The 23,565-nt window shown below is 33.3% G+C and overlaps 1 protein-coding gene across 2 annotated transcripts; it reads right to left on the minus strand.

The window, feature by feature from the left end:
- Window positions 1–46: 46 nt before the first annotated feature.
- On the minus strand, window positions 47–22,692 carry Tps1 (Trehalose-6-phosphate synthase 1). Of its 2 annotated transcripts, XM_072894082.1 has the most exons (12): window positions 22,542–22,692; window positions 16,283–16,388; window positions 11,065–11,221; window positions 6,681–6,845; window positions 6,238–6,466; window positions 5,833–6,149; window positions 5,351–5,724; window positions 4,981–5,172; window positions 4,123–4,450; window positions 3,632–3,925; window positions 3,286–3,530; window positions 47–1,666 (listed from the first exon to the last, which is right to left on the minus strand). In XM_072894082.1, the coding sequence occupies exons 2-12, from the start codon at window positions 16,357–16,359 to the stop codon at window positions 1,648–1,650; spliced, it is 2,397 nt and encodes a 798-aa protein (XP_072750183.1). In that variant the 5' UTR covers window positions 16,360–16,388; window positions 22,542–22,692; the 3' UTR covers window positions 47–1,647. The 2 variants fall into 2 exon arrangements, with proteins under 2 accessions (XP_072750183.1, XP_072750092.1); XM_072893991.1 differs by lacking the exon at window positions 22,542–22,692 and having other exon boundaries at window positions 16,283–17,276.
- Between the last annotated feature and the right edge of the window lie 873 nt (window positions 22,693–23,565).

The following is a 23,565-nucleotide window of genomic DNA, read 5'->3' on the forward strand; positions in this document are numbered from 1 at the left end:
ACATAGCATAAAAGGAAAAAAGGGAAGAAAAACACGCGCGCGCAAGTAATTTATAAACGATGTTTATTCCTGCACTGCGTTTTGTGAGCTTGCTTTTACAGTAACGGGGGAGTAAACCAGTTTTGGTCGTTTACTCGCACTATCTCGCGCGTTTGTTTTTACTTCACACACGCCTATGTAATAACGTATAACGAGGTAAAAACTAAGTACTCTTACAAAACGTAAAATAGAGCACGCGTCTTTTCTTCTTTTCCCTTTTTTTTTTTTATGCCGGAGGGAAAGAAGATGGAGAGATTTCGCTTTAAAGACACGCGATAGGATCTTATACGCTTACATTTACACATATATTACCTATCTCATTATACACATTTGTTTTTTTCGTGTTCTTTCAATAGATACGACGTTATGCGATATACTCGATATAGCGTACTCGACAGCCACAATCTACAGTTGTTTGGTTTCATGGTGATTGCCGTGCTAAATTTTTTTTTCGTTCTTCTCTCGTTATCTCATTCGCTTATTACTTATATTGTAACTGGCGATTATTATAATTGACTAATAAATACAAAGGCGAAAGTACGAGATTATTGAATTCGACCTGCGTTCGTAACATTTGTGGAGACTCCGATACTTAATTGCTAATCATTCTTATTAGATGTTATACAAGGAATTAATCCTCTGTCAAGTTTTTTCTGCTTTATATAAGGAATAATTAATTAATTTCATAAATATGTGTATGTGAATCGTTTACAATCTGATGACACAGACAGAAAGAACGCGCACATACTAGACGTTTAAAATTTAAAAAAATTAATAGAAAAAAAGTATGTAAGAGCAAAAATAATTGGAAAATCTCAATAATCAAATATCATTATATTTTCTGAAATGAATTTAAAAGAAACGAATCTGTTTTTAGAAAAAGGTTAAACGAGAATAAAAAACATTGATCGAAAATAATTTTCCCGTAAAAATATATATCAATTCTAGTTAATTTTTATAATAAATAATATAAATATATATTCTTTCTCTCTCTCTCTCTCTCTCTCTCTTTGTACAATTTCAGACAGTTTTACTTTAGAATAAAGCTTCATTTTTATTTACATAATCGGTTAAAATTGTTAAATTCGGTCGCGCAAATTTTTTTCGAAATTATAAATTTAATCGCATTTTCAAACATCTTAATTTTTTCATTTTCTTTTTTGTCACAATTTCTTTGAAAGAAATCAAATTATATTTTAAATATTTAAGAAATTTTTAATTGCATTAAATTACTTCCAGAAAGTTTTTCTCTTTAAAATAAACTCGTGACAAGAGACGGATATGTGCGTTGCCAGTTTATACCAGTTTATAATCAGTATTATCCGGCGGCCTGAAGAAACGCACAACGACATTATTTTATGTTGAAGATTCTAATTTATGTATCTATATATCTGTTTCTTATTTATTATCACTAATAATCGTAGACACAACTATGACAACGATTATACCAGTAAATAAATACCAGTACTTTCTTTCGCCTTATTTTTTTTTTACATATCGCGTCTTATTCTACTTAGAAAAAGTGTAAAATCTAATTTGAATCTACCTTTTTTAAAATTTTGGGCACCTCGCACTAAACGATTATTCGTCCACAGTTTTGCGTGCTCGTTAGACTTTCAGCCAATTCCTGTAAAATGTGTATATTTTTATGTTTCTTATCATTATTATATCGACAATTGTTCATCGTATTACGCGACATTAAATAGAAATTGGCACAATCTCTTGGTAACTTGATATATTTGAGTAAAAAATATACAGTCTCTAATATTAAAAGCTGAACTTCTATTTTTCCACAAAAAAATAATGCCAATTATTGTTATATCTTAATATCAGTAGAGGTAATCCGTGCACCCAAACGATTCTGGGAAGAATGATAGTAAATTGTATAAACGAATCAATGGGATTCTTAATCTTATTACTTATTCGAAGTCTAATGATCAATATTACTTATATTCGCGATTAATCGTTTGAAAAAAAAGGAAAAAAAAAATTATTATATAATCATTCCCAAAGAATATTAAAGCTAAAAGCAGACTTTTATATATTATACTAGACTACTAACATAGCTACATCTCATATAGTGACAGATGAAGCCAAAGTGGTCATTTACAATTGAGTTGAATGTGAATGTACATTAATAAGTGTAAGAATTTCTTATACTTACTACTTATACTGATATAAACAACGGCTACCCTAGCTTCATGTCATCACTGTTAACAGTCTAGGTTTATATATAGAAGTCTGTAGCTGAGACAATTCATCTCATTTTGTTATGTTACTGATAGAAATTACTAACAAGACGAGATACAAAATTAATAAGTATAACTTTCAATTTACTGTGTTGTTTGTCGAGTATTTAGTCTTTTAATCAACGACGTGTGCAAACTAAGGCCCGTATTCTGAGCTCACATTTATAGCTACACATTTAGCTATAAATGTGAGCTCAGAATACGGGCCAATGAGTTTTGCTGCTATATCTTTACAGAGAAACACATATGATATTGTGTTCTACGCGATTTGATTAATGATTTAATAAGAGAATATATTGAAAAAATAGAGATATATATGTATATATATATATATAAAATTTTTTAGAAATTTTAATTACACGGAAAACATCGATCGTGATATCGCACTTTGTACGAGCAATATTTTTCAGGCTAAAATCGTTTAATCAGTATTGGAAAAAATATAAACATTAAAAGCTATACGACAAATTAAAATGATTTGGTTTTTTTTGTACTCTTTAGTAAATATTTGCGTTTGATAATACGATATTGTCGTTATCATGTTTTCGATCGAGAAGAGAATCATCCATTTCGACTTTTCGATCACGCGAATATTTCTTTATATACTCCTATATGCTACTTTATATATTTTTTTTATACTTTGTGCCACACTCGATATATAATTTAGATGCAGACCTCGCAATATTTTTTCCATCTCTCCTTTTACCTGCTCTTATGATTGTTCGTGGCAATCCTTTAATTTGATTTGGTTTCTCCATCTCTACTAATACACTTTACGCTACGAGTACATACAGAGTCATTCAATAGTATGTAAATCTATCATGCATATCAGAACCTTATTTGGGCAATGCATATGTCCCAATATACATGTAAATACGAACGAGTCGAGGTATTAATGACTCTGCGTATATGCATTATAACTCTAAGACAAATAATATATGTCGCGCCGAGTATACACTTGATATGCTATAACGAAGGATATTTGAGCGTAACCTACGATTCGAGAGGTGATCTTGGCGGTGTATAAGACATCTCCATCGTGACTCCACCGCTGCTGCGCCGAAATCGTGACGGAATGCCCGGGATGTCGATGCTGTTGCGGGGCTTACGTCTACTGAGATGCCTCTCAACCCATTTTAACATCGTGAGCACTGAATCTGTGCTAGGCAGACGTCTCTCCGCGGATGTACGAACGATGTGCGACGATGTCACGCGGAAAGTAGCAGCCATACCTTTCAAGGTCTATATAGAAACAGATTAAAATTCTCATGATAATCATAGGACGTTAATAAACGTTTTTTAATAGATGGAAAGATCGTTCAGGAATAAAAAAACATTCGTACCTTCATCGCATCCTCATCTGTAACGTCGTCGCCAGCATATATAATTCTAATACGTTCGCTCCAATCTAGACCAAAAGCTGTACGAAGAATATAAATGGAAGCGCTGCCCTTATTCCATTCGACCGGTGGTCTTGCCTCGATGGCGCAATGCGCGGTACAGGCCTTGAATCCGGCGGCCTCAATAAGTTTTTTAGCTTGATCTACCATTCTGGGACGACTCTCCATCGGTGTCTCGCGATAGTGGAATGTGAGAAGGGCTCCTTTATTCTCGACCCAAGCACCGTCCTTGCAAAGCTTTAACAGACAAATAAATATAAGATATGTATAAATATATTTATCATCATAATTTCTTAATAATTTGGCTGGAAACACGCATGACGTTTAAAAAAAAACGGATAATGTCATTAGAATGATTTATATGTATAGAGATTTCAATCGACGAAAAATATTTCAAATATTACATATATATGTACTAATAACATTTCACGTACCTGTTCCTGAAGCATCTGCATCAAACTGGCCACTTTGTCTTCCAATTCGGCGGGCATAGGATGAACGAATTTACTACCATCCGGATGTAGGATCTCCAATCCGTGATTTCCGGCATACGTGATACCTTCTATTCCGACCATCGATTTCACATTGTTTACATTTCTGCCCGATATGATTGCGATGTAAACATCCGACATATTGGATAGCCTTTGCAGAACGTTTTTCGTCTCAAGCGGCAAGATCGCTAAGTCAGGATGAGTGGCAATAGGTGCTAGTGTACCGTCGTAATCCAGAAGAAGTGCCAATTTATGATTTTCACCAATATACCTAGGGGACATGTGGTTGTCACTGGATCGTTATCCGGCTTTCGTCATGAGTCAGGTAACATTCGCTCGCGCGGGCCCGCCGTCTTTCGAAAAAGCGTTTTGTCGATATCTTTTTCATATGCCCCAAAAACGTATGGATATAGGATATTATAGGATTAATATCCCACATAGCACAAGAGAATGCATTATAATTCTTCGTCACCGCCATCATAGCGACGTATGTATATATATAAGCACAGCCGTATTATGTCGCCACGCCGCGACGTACCAAAACTCATGCTTAGCTTAAAAATATCACTTGAAAGCGATTTTTGCTTGCTGGTTCACTTAACTAATTTGCTTACAAATAACACTATCTTAATGCAAATTTAAAAGTAATCAATCTTACATAATGCAATAATTTTTAGTTTCAGATAATAATTTGATTTTTTTACATACTTATGTATCACATCTTATATGGATATGTCCCGTTCATGCGCATGCGCTGGCCGGGCCCAGTCATGCACATCTCTTAACATATCTGATACCTACTTGCTCAAATAATCGTCGAAATCATCCATAGTCACGGGCTGCATTGTAGTAGCACCCACAGAATCATGTTCCTCGAGCGATCCCATCACCTGAAGGAAGGACTTCATCCAATAGTTGACATCGTATATCCTTTCACGTCGACGTAAGTGATTCATTCTTAGGGTACGTTCATCTTCAGGCATGGTAAGAGCTCTATTTAAATGTGTCAAATTTTAAATTATTGTACTTTATTGTCACTCCTGTTTCTATATTGCATCTTAAAATAATTAAAATAAGATAATAAAACTGTCGAGAAGCGAATTTCGAATTGCATGGACAGTTTTATTAGACAGTTTTATTAATTTTAATGGAAAAGAACAGTCACATATACCTGTGAATCACTTCCGCGGCTTCGTCAATCTCATAGGGATTACAAATCAGAGCCTCGTGCATCATTTCGCCGGCACCGGCGAACGGCGATACTATCAGCACTCCCGGCGGCTTATTGATTTGACAAGCGACGAATTCTTTAGCGACTAAATTCATACCATCCCTGAGCGGAGTGACGAGAGCAACGGCGGCGTCTCTGTAGAATGCCGCTAGCTCATCCTGGCTGACGCAGCCGTAAATATAACGGATGGGTGACCAGTTGGGTGTCGTGAAACGACCGTTTATACAACCGATTAGTTGATCCATTTCGAGTTTCAGATCCTGATACTCACGAACATCGGTGCGTGAAGGCACTGCGATTTGCAACATTGTTACCTGCGACACGATTAAATATGTTTATTAAATATTGTTTGGATAGCTCAGATTAATCAATTTGTGAAACAACTTGCTCTACGCTACGCAAGCAGACGCATTTGAACAGACCTGTTCACGGTGCTCAGGATGTTTCTCCAATAGCATCTCAAAAGCTTTCAATCTATGAACGAGGCCTTTCGTGTAATCAAGCCGATCGACACCAAGGACAATCTTCTGATTCGACTGCATGACCTTGTTGGCAGTCTCTGCCAGCGAGACGAATCTGTCGAACGGGATGCCAATTGGCAGCGGTCTTACTCGTACCGTCCTACCGCCATGTTCAACTAGTAAATTCTTACGGTCGACTCTGCAGCCAAGACACCTCTGGCAGCAATCGACAAAGTTCAGACAATAATCTTGAATGTGAAAACCCACCATGTCACATCCTAAACGAACAAGTGAGTTATATTAAAAATTAGTTCAAGATGTCAGTTTCTAATTTAAGAAAATCCGAGAAAATATTAACAGACTCACCAAGCATACCCTGTAGAATTTCGTCCGCCCACGGAAAGAGCCTGAAGATGTCCCATGGTGGGAAGGGGATGTGAAGGAAGAAACCTAATTTAAGCCTGAGATCCTTCTCGTCGGATGCTTGTCTAATCCAATTTGCGGCTAACATCAGATGATAATCATGAACCCATACTAATGGCGTGCCATTGGACTGATTTTTCTGTTCCTTGTGAATTTGTTCCAAGGCAGCAACCTACAATGACAGATTCGTTAAAAATTATTCACGGTCCTACTATCTACTAATGTATTCAACACAGTGTCTCGCTACGAAGATATTTATTTCATTTGTATAATTTTATTTCATCCTATACGGAAATAAATATTGCTAACTGATCCGATCAAGACAAAAATATTTTTCTGACTGCAAGGATACAATCAATACTATCATCACAAACATACAATCGTACCGTTTTAGCGGCAAACTGTTCATTGACCACGGAATACGCGCGCCAATGATCCGCGATGAAGGTTGCCCGATCCGGCATAGAATGGAAGAGTGGCCAGAAGGTTCCGTTGCAGCATCCATTGTAATACGAATCAAAGACGCCGGAATCAACATGTACCGCGACAACCTGAAAACAAAGAGAGAGTAAATTGAGAAGTTGAAATTGCAATTCTTCGCGATCGTTTTTCGTATTTTCGATGCCCCATTTGTTACTCTGCTCATTAATTCAACATTGCAGCCACATAGCGTCGATAGTATTTTCAACATTATTACTTTATATTTAATGAAAGCAGCATGTTTTTTAAATTTATGAGAAATTAATAATTAATACTATATTGATTAAAGCATATCTCTCGTTATTATCTGTATAATACTTTGAATTAAATAAATATCAGTTACGTTGTTTTAATTAATGTTTATAAAGCAAACGGATTAGACTGGTTTCGTTGTTTCAACAAAGTTCTATATAAAATGGAAGAAAGAGAAAGGTCTATATACCTATAATAAACATGATTTCCGAAGCTTATCACATTGCATATCACTTGTAAAACATGCCCTGGACGACGAGATGTATAGTTTAAATCTACAAAATGGCGCTCAAATAATCGGGATGGTCGAGATTACCTTGAATATCCGAAAATATCTAAAATTGCAAAATCGGATACAAAAAATGGAACAAGGTAGGTGAAGTAGCTGAGGCTGAAGGGTCGGAAGTGCATAAAGTCTGGTTTCGCGTTCGATAACGACGTATCGACCCTCCCCTTCGTTAATATATACATCGTCCCTCTGTTATCTCGCAACTCTTCGTTATTTTGTTCGCGGCACTGCCTCCTTTATTTCCAATCGAGTGTGAAAACAGGCCGCGCTATAAGAAAGATCATTCTCTGTCTGACGCAAGCGGACAATCGCCGACGAGTGATAAGGCGGTTTAATGTTTAATGCTTTTTCGAATGATAGACACAACCGACCGCCGTTTGTTATTCTTATCACGGATATCGCTGGTCCACATTAATTAAGAGAGGTCAGGGAAAGCTTGTCTTTTCCTCGTCACGTGTATGTGTATTCACGGTTGGATCAAGAATCAGTCGTACATTGTTATCGTTTCCTCCGTTCGAGAATCCTCGTCTTCGAGAGATTGCTTAATCACGGTACGATAAAACATATCAATTTCACTGACAGTTTCTTTAATCGAGCAGAATCGGGAGGAAACAAGCGATGACCTCGATGAATTTTAACTTCATACAAATATCGCTACAAAGTCTCAGAATTGTTAATTAAAAGCAATATTTTTGTATAATAAAAGTCATAAAATTTGTTATAAATTTAATTGGGATTAATCGGCATATTTTACGTTGATAGCTCTTCGCAAAACTTGTTTCAAATTGCACTTGATACGACGTCATTCAACGTTTTCGATCATAAAATCGATTTTACGTTGAATGACATTGCATCAAGGTAATAAAAAATCTGATGATTATTCATCTTAGTTTAGTCAAGTGATTTTTTTATTACCTTCGTTGATTTGTATTCTAATGGTGATTATAATCGTATACGACAATTTCGAATATCGATTGATTATATTATTATTCGATAATAATGATAATATAGAACTAGACTATTTATAAGAAGGAATCAAAATAAAGAGGACGTAAACTTTCTTGGAAATAAATAATTCTTGGACAAAAGATTTCGGACATAATTATTTTAGAACAATAAGTTTCGATATCTGTCTTGTCATTTTTTATATCCGTTATTATATATTGAGAAGAAAGAAAAACAGAGGAAAGGATAAATCGCGTAATCGAATTTTTATGTGACATATGAAAAAATATGTTTTGCACCATTATTTTGTCCCCAACGTCTTATTTAGAAACATAATGTAAACATTTTAATTACTCGTTATCGCATGTACATTCCACGTGACATGATAGTCAGCTTTGCCCCCTTGTAACGCTGTTTTCCCCTTTAGTCTTCTTTGTTTCTTATATGTGTGCGCTCTTCGTGTTATGCAAACATATTATTGAACGTCACAGCCGCGATAGACAGAAAAATAGGGCTTAAGAGGGGAACGGAAGATGTACACAAATGCTGATGGTGAAATCGACATAAGAAAAGTAGAAAATAAAGCACAAAAAAAATCCTTTTACAATTCAATTAAATAACGATCATCAGTTTTTCAGCGACATTCTGGGATGTATATCGATTTATATCGATAAAGATACATTTCTCTATAGTTTGTATATTTTTTTAATAAAAAAAAATAATATGTCTATATATAAAGATTTTTTTTTCAATGTTCCAAGTACATTCGATGAGTAATTATTGACATTGGACGTAATCGTATGTTATCATCGTAGAACAATTCGTTGCATAACAATAATAATTTTTTTACTTAATTCTTTCGTTATTATAAACTATAGTTGCTTAATGTATAACGCTCACATTTTGAGATAATACAAATATAATATAATATAATATAATAATGATTATATAATTATTATATTATATTATATAATAATATATTTCATGGCTGTAAAAAGGATTACAGATAATTGTCGCGCCGTGCAGGCTAACAACTGGGATTCTAATAATCATCATTGTTAATTAAACGATATTATAGGCTATCGTCATTATTATCGGCATACGAAAAGCTCTCGCTCGATTCACGTGATCCTCATTGCGACGTCTGCGTGGGCGTAATACATGTCCGTTAATCCGTCGTCTTCTGCTAATCATCGTCGCTAGCTTTAATCATCGTCGATAACGCCAAAGGCTTAGCAAAAGTCATCATCTATAGACGTAACGGGGCTCGCAACGCGTCACGCAACGATAACCCTACGCGATTCGCAACCCCGCGACACAAATATCCGTGATATCGGATCACAGCCAGCTATTTCGGATTCATTCATTTCCACCGACGTTTAGATCCAAGGATTGATTTGTCCAAAAATATTTACAATTGTATTTACAATTTATTTTTTTCCCCAAAAGTAGGAAATAATAAGCCGTAGATAAAAAATATATTTTACAGATCAAAGTTCCCGGATTTCTTTGCGAACCTCGTCGTTTTATAACTAGAATCAAATCAGAGTCATGATCTTCATACTCTTTTAATTTCAAACAATGCCTAAACGTATGATTAAGTTTCTCTCGTTTCTTTATTCAGATTTAAATTTTTCCTAAAAAAAATTTTTTTATGAAGCTATGTTATATTATTTTGACCTGTGTTAATGACATGAATTATTTTGATGATCAATAAAATAGATATATAGTATGTTATCTCCTTCCAAGCTGTATATTATTCTGTATGTTGCAAGAGAATAAAATGATTCTTTATCAGCATAGTTATATTGCTCTTGGAAAATACGCAATATCGCCGTGAAAACAATCTATAAATAAACTGTTTTTGAACTGTCACCGAACTTTTCAACGTCAAGAGGAAAGGCAAAGAGCATCTTCGAATTGATCTGTTGCACTAATTATTTTCCTCAATCATACAAACGATTCTCATCGTGTTTATGCTGCTACAACAATTTATTATTTTTATAAACAATTGCCGAGCGATTAATTTTAAATGATCAATTAAATAGATGTAATAATAAAATATATATTCTTCGACTATCGACTATTAAGAATAATATTCTAGTTATGTAAATAAAAGGAAAAAGAGGAAAAAAGAGATCAAGTGATTATCAGTACATTGCTTGATAGAAAAGGTCATATTGGAATTTTCGAGGCGGTCGACGGTATGCCGTGGAATATTACAGGGCGATTGAGGAGGGGAACGGTGACTATTCTCCTCTTCGCAACGCGGTATATTGTCAATGTCAAGGTTAGCGAAATCTACGCAATATAAGCGGCGATAATGATAGAAGTCGTCGTCACCTGGCCCAGAGCCCAAACATAGCTAATTTGAGCTATACAAAATTTTCTTGTTTCTTTCTTCATCTCGTTTGAATGAAATTCAGTGAAACGTCAAAATGCATTTTTTCAAAAATATTTAAATACGCTACAAAATTACTACGACATGAACGTTTTTCTACAATCATTATAAATGAAAAAAAAGTGATAGATTTTATTCTTACAAATTTCTTGAGAATTTCGATAAATAAGCCCGGTGATATAATATTAAAAATAAATTTCTCTCCTAAAACGTACGTCTACTTTAAGAGATGAAGAATTGAAGAGAGAAAAGGAAATATATATATTAAAATTTTTAAAAAAGTTATCTTTTTTTTCTACATTCAAACGGCTGTTAGATATTGATTTAAGAGTTAGATTAAATTTAAGATGCCAACGCGAACGACGAAAGGTCGATTGTTATTAAATAGTGGAAATTAACTCACCTTCCGAGATAACAGACCGGCGGTAGGCGTACGATCGTTGGGATCGGATTCGGGTATCGGTTCGTTGGGATTTTCCATGTGCATACCCGGCCATCCAACCCAAACTCCATTTCCGCTTATGACAACTGGCGCTACCGCAGTTACTAGACCACCGGCGCTATAAAAAAAAGAATTTATAAGAAAACACATACGTGTATTATACATAAATATAGACGAAAATGTGAAAAAACATCTAGAAGGACGGATTAAGAAAAATAAATCTAAAATACTTTTTTGTCCAAATAATTTGTGGAAGAGCTTTATGCTTTGGAATTTAAAATCAGATTTTACAGTTTCCTATCTTGTGTTTAAAAATTTCGTTATCTTAACGTGTGTGAATGTGGCATATTAAATTATTTACTATTTAGATGAATCTCTTTCTTTGACTTTGCATAAATTAGCTGCGCCACGCAACGTAATTATGTCTTGGGAAGCGCTATAGAATAGGTCTAATACCGCTGGCTTGTTAATAGTAAACATCCACCTTGAAAATAGAGTTTCAATTATACCTGGTACGTTACATCGATCGTTCTTCGATGTTTGTATTAATAAAAGCAGAAGATATATTGAGAGACAGTTATATTAAGTATGTTCTCGAATGCATTGACAGTTATTTTCTATTTCAATTTATCAATCAACAAAGATATATGTATATACGTCAGTAAATATAAAAAATAATAAATATAAAAATTCGAAAATATTTGTTATAAAGATAAAATAAATTTTATTAAAGAGTTTAATGTTAGAAAATGTTTTTACGATCGATTCGTGATAATGTACCAGGGACTGAAACCAAATTACGGTTCGGTTATGTTTTAATAAAATGTTTAATAACTGTTTTAGTTCCAATTTCGATTCTTTGACAAATAAAGGAACCGAAATCAATTAAATTACGGTGTTTTTCGATTACGGTTCTTTAAAAATTATTGTTCTTCTAACTTTTTTCTAAAAAATTATATTATTATAATTACACATAATACAATCGTTATGATATTGGTTTCGTCATTGTTAAGGTATTATTAAAGACAAAAAAATTACAAAAAGTGTAAAATAGTAAATAATATAAAATTATTTTATAAAAATAGATTGCAAGAGCGAAAAAAGTACCGAAAAGAAACGTAAACTGAAAATAATTTAACAGTTATGATTCTAGTGTTATAAATTTAACAAAATTTCAATATGGTTTACGGTTTCGGACTAAAAAAACAGTTACAGAACGATTATCGATATTGGTTCCGGTTCCAAGTAATGTATATCTCTAAAATGAATATCAATAATGTTATTTAAAATATTAAAAACCAGAAAAATCAATTTAAACTCAAAACAACTATAAAACAAGCAAAAAAAAGAATTAATTAAAAATCAATTAAGGAAAATCTATTTAAACTCGTCGCAAGTATCGTTTATTTATTTTTACATTTCAATCTCGAACTAAAAAATACCTTTGCGTGCAATAATATGTAAGGATCAAGAACAGATGCAATTATGAGGTATTAACATATACAACCTGAGAGATTCACGATTTTTTAGACGCAGAGACGTTACACCATTATAATTAATTAATTATACATTTATCAAACATGCGCTCTCAGACACGACATTGAATATAATAACCAGCTTGTTTACGTAATGTACAATCGCGTCATTAGTTGTATCCATGATTGACCAAGAGATTTCTAAAAAGCACGCGCGTAAATACATAACAGCGTCATGACCTTCCGGAAATCACTCTAATATATTATAGTGTTTTGTTTTTCTGATTTTCACGCGTGATAATCGTACGATTATTGCGTTAACGCACGTTTGTTAACGCATGCTCACTCTCGAGCGAATCATGTGTACCAAAACTCGCAAATCATCTATTATCGTGATTATTTTTCAAGAGAGAAAAGTCGTCAAATTGATCAAAAAATTTAAAGATAAAAGATGTGTTTGCGATAGCCTATAGAAAAACGGGTTGTAAATAAATATAGCACCCTCTCGTGTGCTATATTTATTTACGACCCGTGCCGATCTTTATGCATCGCTAGAAAATATCATGTTAACGTTTTTCTCCAACAAAGATACCGATCTGATTTGACTCCAAGTCGTACTGTAAGTCCTCTGGCATAAATGAATATTTGATAAATGTTTACAAACCGCGCAACGACGTTATTTCTTATCGCGATCAATACTTTTTTATTTCATTGTGATTGTAGTTATAATTATTGTTTCTCCATCTTATCGCGATTCTATAAAGAATAGACAAATTATCGATTAATGTATAATATATGCACTTCATGTACAATCTACTTTGAAAAGCTACAGCTATTAGAAAAAGCATGGCATTTTGAGAATTATAAATCAAACGCGTAAAATTTCAATAATGCGATTATTCATCACATTTGTCGTTATTTTGATCTACTTTTATGGCGCGTCATATTCCTTAATTACTTTATATCATTACTTTATTATCTCACTATATTATATTGTTTCATGTAGTACAATACATCGAACGATATACCAGAAAAAAAGAGAGAAAAGATATTTATATAATAGATAAAAGACCGATTCAATGTATGCGGGTATACGATAATACAATCCAAACTAATGTAATCAAATTGATATGTCTCTTATCGAATTTAACCGGATCGGTTCTCCACGGATTATCGGTTCGGAAGGCAATAATCGGTAATGACTGGTCATTCGCGTTAATAAATATTTTTTTCACGATTCGGAGCGAATTTCTCGTGCGCTGCTTTACAATGGAGATGATAGCGTGGGCGTCCAGGAGCACAACACGCGAGTATGACTGACAGACACGAGGTAGACACGTGCGATTATGACGCGCCTGGTATGCATTTCGCTTGCAGTCACTTCGAAAAATTTGCGATAATTATATAACTATCAAACGACTTGTGTACGCTTTACTAATTGGTTATTTTTTCGTGCCAGGAATATTTTATTTCGTCGTTTCGTATAGCTCGAAGGTGATTACGTATTTAAGAAGTGCACCGGAAATAATGTAGGAGAAAAATTACCGTTATCACTTGCAAAATAATCAAGTGTCGAAAAATGATACTCGTCTAAAAACTGAAAAAAATATTAACTTACATGAGAAAAACAAATTGCTATAAATAATGCTAATAATAATAAAAAGTGTAACTTATCACATAACTCTAATTAATCTTTGGAATAAAATTATATTTTTCAATATTTAGAGAAATTAAATTTTGTCACATAATACGGAGAAATATTTAATTGAATACAAGAAGAAAAGGAACTAGAAAGCAAATAGAATATAAGCAAACAGTGATCAATTATTCATTTTCAATTCATCAAAATTATTTATTTCTTTCATTTTAATGTCAATGTGAATAAAGAGCAAATAAAAAATTGCATTATTTCTAATTAATCTCGTATCGTAGGAATACACAAATTCCGCGTGATATTTTATAAGAGCATTAACATTTGTATTTCGCAAACCCGATTAGATTACACTCGTAAAAAAAATTATTTTGTATATGATTAAAAGAGAGGCATACATATTTTATGTTCGCTCACTATGATACGAACCTAACCGCTCGTTAATTTTTTAACGCTCTCTTTCTCTTATTAATTCAATTAATTCTCTCAAACCGAGCCAATCATTTTTTAATCATTTTTTGCATCGTATTCTTTTTCTCGACCATTAGTTTTGTTTTCAACGAATGCAAACTATTGAGTGACTATGTTGACAGACGCAAGCAGTGTTATATCTAATATTCGAGATCATATTATCAAATATTTACAGAGTATAAAGAGAATTATAAGACTATTTTTTATATTCTTCACATATGAGAGTTTTAGGCGAACTTTGTTCGCATTATTGCTTCCGTTACATCACCGATCTGTTATTATTGACTAACATAAATGTGTAGATCCCTGTACGTGCCATATGTTTGTTTTTTGATATTAACGAATTAACTACTCTTTTTTCGTTATACACTGCCTTTTCATCATTTGACATATGTATACATTAATTTGAACATGCACAGTTTCTTATAATCTTTCACTCTGTGACGCAAATCATCGAAGACATTTAAATATAACCGAAATAAAAAAAATAGACTTCTTGATTGCTGACAACAAGTTTTATTATGTATTCAAGATACGCAAGCAAAATTCTGTCTGTAGTCTATGGTAAATATCCTGTTGACGGCGTATGATTTCTCGAAAAATGTAATTACAGAGATAACGACAGTGATGTAACTCTACATACATAATCGTGTCAATCTATCATATTTGTTATCTCGAGAGCCACTTTTCTCGTAAAAATATAAAATAAAAAGCGAAACGGAAAACAACATATATATCAAAACGGTGCAATTTTAACCCTCATCGGACGTTACTGTCAATTTGACCCTTTTTTACATCTTTTTTGCTAAAAATAAAAAAATAGTCTTATTTAATAAGTTTCTCACAAAATCAAAACGTCAATCTAATAGCATTAAAATGCATCAAACTATAAAATCTCATCATTATTTTGTCTAAATTTTACAGGTAAAATTTTAATTGTCTCGGATCAATTCGATTTACCTGATGCAGTATCAAATTGATCCTAATGTCAGATTTAAATTTTAAAATAAATGTCCCATGAAGGTTAAATATTGTAATGACATGATTATATCATTTGATTATAAATATGCATGAATAACGGAGAAAACTCGAGAGAAAACGCATAATACACAGTTTATTTTTTTGTATAACACAAAAAGAAAATGCAATATATAAAATATGAAAAAAAAAAAAAACACGACCTTAGATATTTTCAGAGTGTAATATTAAAATAGCAAGAGTAATCGTGTAAATATTCCGTTTTAAATTAAATAGCATTTAAATTAAAACAGCAAATATATCATTAACGTATACATACATGGAAGAGTTATTATTAGAGTTGTGTTTATACATATATTTAGCAGAATGCAAATGAGAGAGACAAAGTAATTTTTGAATAATAAGAATATTCAATAGTCGCACTTAAAGTAATAGGCTTGCGACAAAGACACCGACAAATGATTACAGAATGACAAAAAAACAAGACTTTTTTTGTATCATGTTTATATATGGTCTCATATAATACAGTACGTAATATCTGTGAGATCCACTATAGATTAATATACATTTTTTTTTTCATTAACGATAAAAGAATCATGCTAACCTGGCTTTGCGTTCCAGCTGACCGGTAATTTCATTCCTCTTCAGCACAAACGGCAACCTGTTGCTCACGACGATCATGCTCCCGTTGGAGGTGAAGCTACCCGGCTCTGTACATATGACAGTAGACATGATGATCGATACGGTGAATTAACAGAGAAGAAAAAAAAGGAAGGTGGCAATGCCAGTGGGTGGCCGCAGTCCTTGTTTACACGAAACGTGTGTGATGTGCAACCACGCGCATACAGACTCGCGGCGAAAGATGCGACTCTTTTATTCTCTCGCAGCTGTTCTCTTTCTCTCTTTTGTCTCGCTCTCTATCTCTCTCTTTCTCTGATAGAAATCAGCTCGCAATCACCTCGTGCGTGCAAATATTTTTCGCTGCTCGACTTCTTCGGCGTTACTGCCGCTCTTGGCTGGGACCCATGGTTTCCCAGCTTACGGATCGAAAGAAAAAAAAAAAAAAAAATCCAGCGAGCGAACGAGCTAGCGAGCGGGTAGCAGGTGGCTTGCGGTGCGTCGCGTTGCGTGGCCAAGACGACACTGAAGCAACGCGTTAACGTCGCGCTTTATCCCTCTTAGCCGGCGTGATTTGGTCCAAAGTGCATTCCCTCGAACCGTATCAACCGACGGGGGCCGCGACCTTTCGGCCACCCGCATGACTGCCCTTTCGACCATTGTCGTCGTCGTCGTCGCTGCTGTTTCCTCCGTCATCACCATCAAATAACGAGCTGCCGTGACGTTGTCATCATCCCCATTCGGGTTGCAGCGCGATGTAAACAAACTTCCTTCTTGCTCCGTTCAACTGCGAGATATCGCTCGCTCGCGCTCGCTCACTCGCTCGATCCGCTTTATGTGATTACTTAGCGGATCTATCGTGATACATATATTCCGCTGATACTGGATTTCGATTACGAAATTCGCGTTTGACGACCAACTATCGGGAACGACTATTGGACGGACAGGTGACATCGCTCGAGACGCATGATCGATCACTGACCGCGGGTACTGATCGACTACCATCGACGCGCGTCCTCCACCTCGAGTGGCCGGTCAGTCGGCCTTCTTTCGCGCGCGACATCTGCGTAATGCCGCGATTTTGGCAGATCATCAGCAATGACAACGAATTTACTTCGGTCGCCCGGTTTAGGACGATTTAATGCAATATGAAGATGAAAATGTTATTAATTTTGGGACATGATTATGGAAACTAAATTAAATAATTATATGGACCACGGATGTTTCTTCCATTCGTCGATTTAATAATTTTTGTTTCAAATTGCACAATTTATGATTTATTTTGCTGCCGTTCTTTCCTTTTATATACAAATTCAGATAATTTTATATATTTTTCCTTTGTTAGAAAAAAGGATTAGTATATAGACTTATCAATGAAATTATTTAAGAACGTATCAAGATGCCTATTTAAGAGTATCGTGATTCATTTTAATTGGAGTCGGAAATAACATTGTCTTAATAGTTAAGAATTAAATTCCCCATACACTTTTAATTTAAAAATAATTCCATGCCTCTCTCTCTCTCTCTCGCGCGCGCGTAATAATTCTTTCGTATGTAAAACTTAAAAAGAGAGGGATCTTTAATTTATTGAAAGAATTAAATAACTTGAAAATAATATTGTTCTTTAAAAAATAACATTCTTTGCACAATCTAATCGCTTTATATGACTGGAAAATCAGAATGATTAGCGAAAGATCAATCGTTATTTTCGCGATAATGGAGATGAGTCATTTATGTCTCAACGTTAGCGTTAAAGTACTAGACGCGTAAAAGTATTTACGACTATAAGTTCGTCAAAAAAACATTATCATCACGTTGTGAACGCGTGTCTCATCGTTATCATCGACTCAAGACATGCTCACGGCAAGCCGAGGAAAATTGGCACGCGTCGCGCACGCGGTACATGCGTTTTAGTCTATGCGGAAGTAGAAAATGTTTACTGCTCGGATGGATTACATGACGTGGACTAAGAGAGAGACGGAGAGAGAAAGAAAGTGACTGGTGGAAAAAGAGAAAACTGTAAAAGAAAACGTTATCTTTCGCCCTCAAAATGTCGTGGCGAGTGAAAAACGACGTCGTGCGTCACGCGAATTTTTACGTTGATATGCATCGATCAGCGAATGAACGAGAATTGTATCGAAATGATAATGTGATCAAAATAAACGTTTAAAAATATATTTTAAATATATCATGCAAAGAATGACTTTCAAAATATACATTTTAATTCAACACTGATATGTCGGTTATTCTAAAGTGTGAACTAATAAATATAAAATCTCGCGTACATATTTTAGTCACGTGTAATTTTGTTTAAGACTAATATTTTAAAACTATTCACGTGTCTCGAATATTATTCTGTGTGCTCTTTCGATTGATTGCACGTTGACAGTCGTTGTAATAGTTGAATATTTTTATAGCTTTACGAACTTGTCAAAAATTATAAAAAAAAACGTGAGAAAAAAATTATTAAAATAGAAAGATATTTTTTTTGCCTATTTCACGCGTTACGTTTATTATTAGGAAGACATCTTTCAATTTTTGCGACTTGTTATTGTTATCAATGAAAATTGTAAAAATTAGTGTTGTAAATATAATCAGATAGATTAGATTGTATCGTACTCGAAAAAATTTTAATCATATTTATCTTTTTATCTCTTCGTGCAGGATCTAAAATATGATCTAAGATTATAAATAGATAACAAAGCGCATCTAATTGAAACTAATCAAAGGATTTTAATGGGATCACTGTCGAATCGGTATTAGTTTCTTTTCAGATCCCCAGCTTTCAACGATTATTTAATTTGTACTTTATATATGTACATACACGTGCGTGCACACGCGCACCCACACGCACACACATTTATACACATACAAGATGATTTATATAAAGTGACCGACCTAAAGATTTGCAAAAGTTGAGGATATAAAAAAATTCTTTATACAAATTATTGTATCTGAAGAGTACGAAGATTCATGTGAAAAAAAGCAGGTGGTTCTAATTTAAAAAATTAAGTTGACCTTAAAATTTTCTTAATGTCTTCACCTACAAAAAAAAAACGTTTCCATCATACGACGTCCCTATCCGTATTAAATATTTTTTGTATAAAGAATTTTTTTTATATATCCTCAACTTTTGCAAATCTTTACGTCACTATATATTAATCAGTCTATATATATATATATATATATATATATATATAGTATCTGTGAACTCAGTGCAAAAACTCGCTTTAATACATGAATACGAGTCGAAAATGCTTAATAAAAGAATTCAAACTGTTTGGAATTACGAAGTATAGAAATTATTTTCCTAAGAACATACGAATTGAAATAAATATTGTTTAATGTTCTCTATTCTGTTTAAAGCTTTACAAAAGGTACTCAGAATGAAATCTACGATATAAAACATGACAATTGGCACTTAATATTGTCATCCGCGCAGCTCCAACATTTTTCAAAAAGCTCAACAAGAAACAATTTATTAATTCGTGCTAGAAGTGTGTCAAAGTCAACGGATGAATTTTTTTAGTATCTTTTGTAAAGCTCTGTAAATAAAATAAATAACATTTACTTTATGTTTTTTACACGCAACTTCAACAATTCATAACTCTTATATACATATGTATTTTTATGTATGTATGTATATATACATATGTATATACATATATGTTATTTTTATCTATTTTCAAACTTTTACGTTTCTTCTAATAGAATTCATTCGATTGCTGATCTCTGTCTTAATTAGTCCGATATTACTCTTGATGTAATTATTAGCTTATAAAGAAATTTATTTTACGCAGATAAGCATTGGACATTAGAATGAACAACATAGAAACAACATGATCCTTCAACTGCGCGATAAGACTACGAACGCTAAGAAATATAATAAATAGAATGATAAGCACTCATACTGAATTAAAAAGTTATTTAAAAAAAGAAAGGTAAAACAAGGTCAAGTTAGAAAAAGGAAGAGATTCGAAGTCAGTGATGCCATATTCTGAACTCCATCGGATACTCAACAAGTGCGATGTGTATGTGCTGCGTAATACATATGACATCACTGCTCGGAGTATTAGTTAAGACACTTTACATTCTAAAACGTCCTCTTCGAGGAAAATTTTATTCGAAACATATAGTATACGTAACGTATACTATATTATATTGAGTAAAATTTTCCTCGCAGAGAAGAATTTTGGAACGTAATCCTAATATATTAAATATTAATCCTCAATCCTGCATTAAAGTATGTGCTTGTTAATCAGTTTATAATTTTTTTTATATTATTACATTTTTACATTAATAGAGTTCTTGTCGCAATTATTTTCAAGCAGAGAAAAAATTTGCATCGAGAAAAACAACAGATTAACAATATATTTCAAGAAGCTAAAGATTCAATTTACACATTTAAATTAATTAAACAGAAATGTAATAAGAAAGAGACAAAAATGTGACTTTAAACTTTTTAAATATAATGTATATAATAATATGATATAAAAATATATATATATATATATATATATATATAGAGGAAATAAAAATACAGAGATGTTTAAAAAAAACTATTCAGCATTGACAGATAGTATACACAACACTGATTAGATAACCAGAGATTATATAATTATATTATAAATAATTATTACTAAATATATATATAGAATCTAAATGAGAGGACATTCAGAACGCGGTTCGTAAACACGTAGAAGCTAATAAGTTAGTCATAATAATAACATAGAAAATTGTTTATATCTCTGCAACAATTGAATTTTCGACTTCTGTTTACTAACAATAAAAATTTTTTACTCGTTGTCAGTTATTAGCTACTATATGAATACTAAATAGGTTTTTTAAACACTCTGTATATAACAAAACATCTCTTTGCGTCATTTATATGTATAATAAAGCTTTTGAAATCGAACACCCATGACACATGCTCTGCTTGCTTATGTGCTACAAGAGACGTCTTCCATTGAATAGCACTTTGGATGCGCTCGGGGAAACGCTATTAGCGCTAAATTCGTTTCTCCGAATGCACCTTTTACCGCGTAAAATCGAAGCGGCAAACCTCACGTTTGATGCGTCAGAATCACAAAAGGACGCATTCCATTTGTGTATCGATTAAATTCAGATGTTTCGCAATCAAGATTGGAAATAGCAACCGGAGCGAGAGTGGCAAACTTCGATTGCATTGAAACGAGCGCGAAAAATTAATTATGATACTTGACGTTCGCGATTCTATTGATTGCTAATCAAAATTTTCGCTAAATTATAAGTTTCTCCATGTAATAACGTGAGCAATTGATCGAGCGTAACAGTAAAATCTACCACATGCTTAGAAATGTCCTTTTAAATATCTTTTCTATACCTTCTTGCAATATATTAATTTTTTTCATTATTCAATCCAAGTTTAATAAGTATATATAGACATATTTTCAACGTAGAAATGAAAGAAAGTGCAAAGATCTTTATGAATGAAAGGAAAAAGGCCAAGGTTGCGTCATTTGAAAGAACACACAGACAATATATATATATATATATGTGACTCGTGACATTCGTGCTTTTTATATAAATATACACGAATATACCTGATTTTGATGAATTATTCGTAGATGTGTTCATACTAATATTAAAATGACGAGCAACATATTGATGAAAATCGCGATCATCAACAATCAATTCGCGCCATTTTTGCTCATATTTTCGAGAACACATTGTACGTAGATTTAATTTCGTACCATTATCATTTAGATTTGATTATTTAAATTACATAGATAAGCAACAGGGCTATATACAATCGCAACAAGTTATATTCACCATTTTTTCGTGCAATAGACATGCACAGGAGGAATCTTACGCGCAAATTATTGCGATTCTACTCTATTCTGAATATAAATGTAGATATTATATATTTTGTGACGTGTATCGAGATGCGAATTCATCGATACCGCATATATTGGGTCAAACTTCCAATTATATACAGGTGATCTAAATATAGAAAGAGCTAGCCGGCTTTTACTTTATTCAAATACTGTTAGCAATTATGTCTCTATTCCGGTAACTTTTTACTCTTTTTCGCGAGAAGCAAAAAAAAAAAAAAAAAAAAAGGCGCAAAAAGATCTGAAAAAAATGCCATAAGGATATGTGAGCGCTGATTTTTATTATTATTAACCTACCAATTGACTGATCAAACGAATGATCGCGCCATCATATAAAAGAGAGCAAGTGACAGATCGACCTGGAACACCTACCTCAACGCTCGACTGTCGACCTTTATTCGCTTATTCGTACGACGGTGAGTGAATGTACACGCGTTATCGTTTCCGACGCGCTGAATGACAAGACACACGAGTTTTAGTTTCAATCTTTCTAGATTACTTCTAGATACAATCACTGTGCATGCTCCACCTGTGTATACCGGCAAATAACGACGATGACGACAGCGGCGACAACGGTGGCGTTAGTTCGTATCCTCGAGAAACTCCTCTCGTACTTTCGAGAAGGTAACGCGAGATACAAACTGGTGTCCTCTTTCGCGAACTTTCCAAGTGAGAGGACCTAACCGAGTCGACTGCTGACCCGGCATGATCTGCCAACTGGAAGCAAGGAAAATCCTTAGGCACCTACCTAGGGAATAAAAAGTTACTAGAAAGATGTAGAATCGCTCTACGATTGGTGAAAATAGAGTCCCTAAAAAAACAGTCTGGTCACTCGACTAGTTTTAGAAAAACATCACGGTATTCATATGAACGCAGTATTATTGTATTTATCACGTAATGGTAAAATTTTTGGCTACAAATAATAAAAATAAGTAAAATTATTCTGTATGCTAATAATATAATAATATATTATAATATAAATAATAATAATAAAAAATATCTGCAAATAATAAAAATATTCTGTATGTTGTATGTAACTCTGTTTCTAGTTAAAGTAAAAAATTTTAAAGTAAAAAATCAATACAGAAAAATTATAAAAGATATTAAAAAAGTGACATTTGTTATAAGAATTGTCATTGAATACGTTTACATGTCACCTTTAATCGGATTAATAAACATTCATAATTCTAAAACTGATCAATCACAGCTATATTTCTCTGAAGAATAAAATGAGACTGTGATTAATTTACCTTAGAATTACGGATGTATTTAATTCAATTAAGAATGACATATATAAACGTAATCATTTTAATCACATTGTTCTTAATAATACTTGAAAAAAAGCAATCTTATAAAATAATAATGCAATGAAATATGAATTTTCAGTTTTCAAAAT

The sequence above is a fragment of the Anoplolepis gracilipes genome, chromosome 1 (genome assembly GCF_047496725.1).
Source record: "Anoplolepis gracilipes chromosome 1, ASM4749672v1, whole genome shotgun sequence".
In the NCBI taxonomy this organism is placed as follows: Eukaryota; Metazoa; Arthropoda; class Insecta; order Hymenoptera; family Formicidae; genus Anoplolepis; species Anoplolepis gracilipes.

Excerpts from the sequence above, each read along its gene's own strand:
- Tps1 (XM_072893991.1), bottom strand. The coding sequence starts at position 16,410 with ATGTCTACTGTCATATGTACAGAGCCGGGTAGCTTCACCTCCAACGGG. Across the intron at positions 6,467-6,680 it reads AACAGTTTGCCGCTAAAACG|GTTGCTGCCTTGGAACAAAT; the intron begins GTACGATTGTAT and ends CTGTCATTGTAG. Across the intron at positions 3,531-3,631 it reads CAGATGAGGATGCGATGAAG|ACCTTGAAAGGTATGGCTGC; the intron begins GTACGAATGTTT and ends GTTTCTATATAG.